The sequence below is a fragment of the Centropristis striata genome, chromosome 9, assembly GCF_030273125.1.
Source record: "Centropristis striata isolate RG_2023a ecotype Rhode Island chromosome 9, C.striata_1.0, whole genome shotgun sequence".
In the NCBI taxonomy this organism is placed as follows: domain Eukaryota; kingdom Metazoa; phylum Chordata; class Actinopteri; order Perciformes; family Serranidae; genus Centropristis; species Centropristis striata.
In genome coordinates this window covers 20,346,122-20,348,828 of record NC_081525.1, presented here as the reverse complement: position 1 = coordinate 20,348,828, position 2,707 = coordinate 20,346,122, and the positions used below count along the sequence as shown (strand labels likewise).

Genomic DNA, 2,707 nt, shown 5'->3' with positions numbered 1-2,707 from the left:
CCCTTTCATAGTGCCATCCCGCAAATATCCCGCTATATTGCCGGAAATATCCGTTCCAGCTTTTCACCTTAGGTGGTTCATAGTGATCCAGCGAAGGCGTGATAATCATACCCTTTCATAATGCAGTCTGGCGTCGTGGAACGAGGTGGGGGAATAGTGGGAGGAGACGATAGGGACGTGCGACAGAGCAGCAGCAGTGCTGCACATTAGCACAATGCTAATAGGCTACACAGTTAGCACTGTAGTAGTACGCTATGTAGCATATTTGCTGCAGTAGTATGTGTTCAGTTAGCAACCTCCGTTTGTTTAAAACAAGCACCAGTCATGGCTGTTTGTTCACGATCAGCAGCGGACACCACGTGTACAGTTAGCATGCAGATTTGTTTACAATAACCCATTTCCAACAGTCCCACCAATTTTACGCCTCTGTAACTACCTCTGGAGGCAGAAAATTGGTGGGATCATTTTATCCCGGCATCCTGCTTCGGGCGCGTTCATAGTGGAGGCAAGATGTTACAGAGCTGTAAATGTCCCGGCATGAAACGGCACTATGAAAGGGGTTATGGTTTCATGTCTTCTTCAATTCAGCATGATGTTCACTTTGTAAATTATGGTCCCATTTAGAGTGAAATAGATGATAAAACAGGGTCTGGTATAGGGCTTTCTACCTTGTGATTGACAAGAAGCTACCATGGCAACCTATCAATCAGCGTATCCATGGCATTACAACATGCCAATTTCATGTAATGCTGTAGTATTACTATCACTCCCTCCGGGACATTAACGACACCATGGTTCTGATTACTGATGGCTTTATTGCTTCGTCGTCATCACAATCCACCGTCGAACTATAGTATGACAGTATTAAACATAAATACATTCACATAAACAGTGCAAAGTAAAGACAAATATATTAAGGAAATAAAAAGTAATACACATACCTCGCTGGCCGCATATAACCGAGAGGGAATGAGTACTTAAAATATCCAGTTCAAAATATAAAAAATAAAAACATTTGCTTCTCGACACAGGGAAAACTTCTTTTCCTCACATCAGGGAAAAATGTGTCGCCTCCTGTTAATTACCTGTTGCACATTAAAGTGTCCCAGTGCAACGCAAACTGAACTTTAGTTCCTACTTCTAACATTCACAACTCAATATTCATGAATAATAGATTAAATTAATATATAAACCAAACATATCAAATAATGATATAAATAATAGTTATGGCAGTTAAACTCCCACCAAATGACAATTCGTCATTTCACTTCACAATTAAACATTTTCACATTTCAATTTCAAGCCCACAGTATACTATGAACCCTACTGTTACCCAAATACTGTACATGAAATTGCAACCACAACCTTCATTCTGCTTCAAGCAGTAACACCGTCTTTTGCACAGGCCTGTCAAGGTAGACTGGCTTGGAAGTGCGTCTTCCCTGGCTGTCTAAGGTCGAGTCACTAATTAACAGTTTCACCTTTCGAACCTTTCCGTCAGTGCTCGGATACACCTCTGTTACTCTTGCCAGTCTCCATTGGTTACGTGGAGAACTGTCCTCCTGTAGAATGACAATGTCGTTCACCTGTGTATCTCTCTTGTCCTTTTGCCATATTTGTCTTTGTTGCAGATTAAGGAGATACTCTTTCTTCCACCTTGTCCAAAATTCGTTTGCCAAAAACTGCACTTGACGCCATCTCTTGCGCAAATATAGATCCTGACTCACAAACTCACCAGGAGGTGGGAATATTATGTTAGACTTCATCATGAGAATGTGATTGGGCGTAAGAGGTTCAAGGCTTGTTGGGTCATTTAAATGCTCTGTTGTCAGAGGTCTGCTATTTATAATAGCCATCACTTCATACAGAAAGGTTCTGAGCGAGGAGCTGTCGAGGCGTTTAGCAGACTGGTCAAGGATTGCAGTTAAAACACTTCTGATCGTCCTTATCTGTCTCTCCCATACACCTCCCATGTGGCTCGATGATGGGAAGTTCATTATGAACTCACATCCATGTTCCTTCAACTGTTCGTGATCCAAATCCTTCATTGCATTGATGAACTCTCTTCTTGCGCCCACAAAGTTAGTGCCTTGATCACATCTCAACTGTCTTACATGTCCACGTATTGCAATGAATGCACGCAAGGCGTTGATAAATGCATCTGTAGAAAGGTCATCAAGCATTTCAACATGTATGGCTCTAGAACACATACAGGTGAAAAGAAGACCATACTTCTTCAGTTCCTTTCTTGCTTCCTTCACATAGAATGGTCCGAAGCAATCTATGCCACAATATGTGAAAGGGGCTGTCATTTCCATTCTTTCTTCTGGCAAATCTGCCATTTTTGGATCTTGTGTGTTTCTTCTGTACTTTCTGCATGTTGTACACTTGTAAATCTGTGAGGCAACTGCGCTGCTGGATCCCATGACCCATATTCCATTGGAACGCAATTCATTGGCAGTTATACCTCTTCCTTGATGATGCACTTTTTCGTGGTAGTGCTTAATAAGCAACGATGACACATGACTCTTCCTTGGCACAATAGCAGGATGCTTGATATGTGGATGAAGAACAGATCTTGTCAAACGTCCTCCAACCCTAAGCACACCATTCTCATCGACAAATGGGCTTAGCTTGTGTAGTTTGTTGACCTTGTCTTTGGATTTCACACCCTTGCCTTGCCTTATAGCGTTAATTTCACTGCTGA

At 41.9% G+C, this 2,707-nt stretch overlaps 1 protein-coding gene across 1 annotated transcript; it reads right to left on the bottom strand.

The window, feature by feature from the left end:
• Positions 1-769: 769 nt before the first annotated feature.
• LOC131978168 (uncharacterized) lies at positions 770-2,501 on the bottom strand. Its single transcript, XM_059341698.1, has 2 exons — positions 942-2,501; positions 770-848 (listed from the first exon to the last, which is right to left on the bottom strand). The coding sequence occupies exon 1, from the start codon at positions 2,424-2,426 to the stop codon at positions 1,368-1,370; it is 1,059 nt and encodes a 352-aa protein (XP_059197681.1). The 5' UTR covers positions 2,427-2,501; the 3' UTR covers positions 770-848; positions 942-1,367.
• Positions 2,502-2,707: the final 206 nt, after the last annotated feature.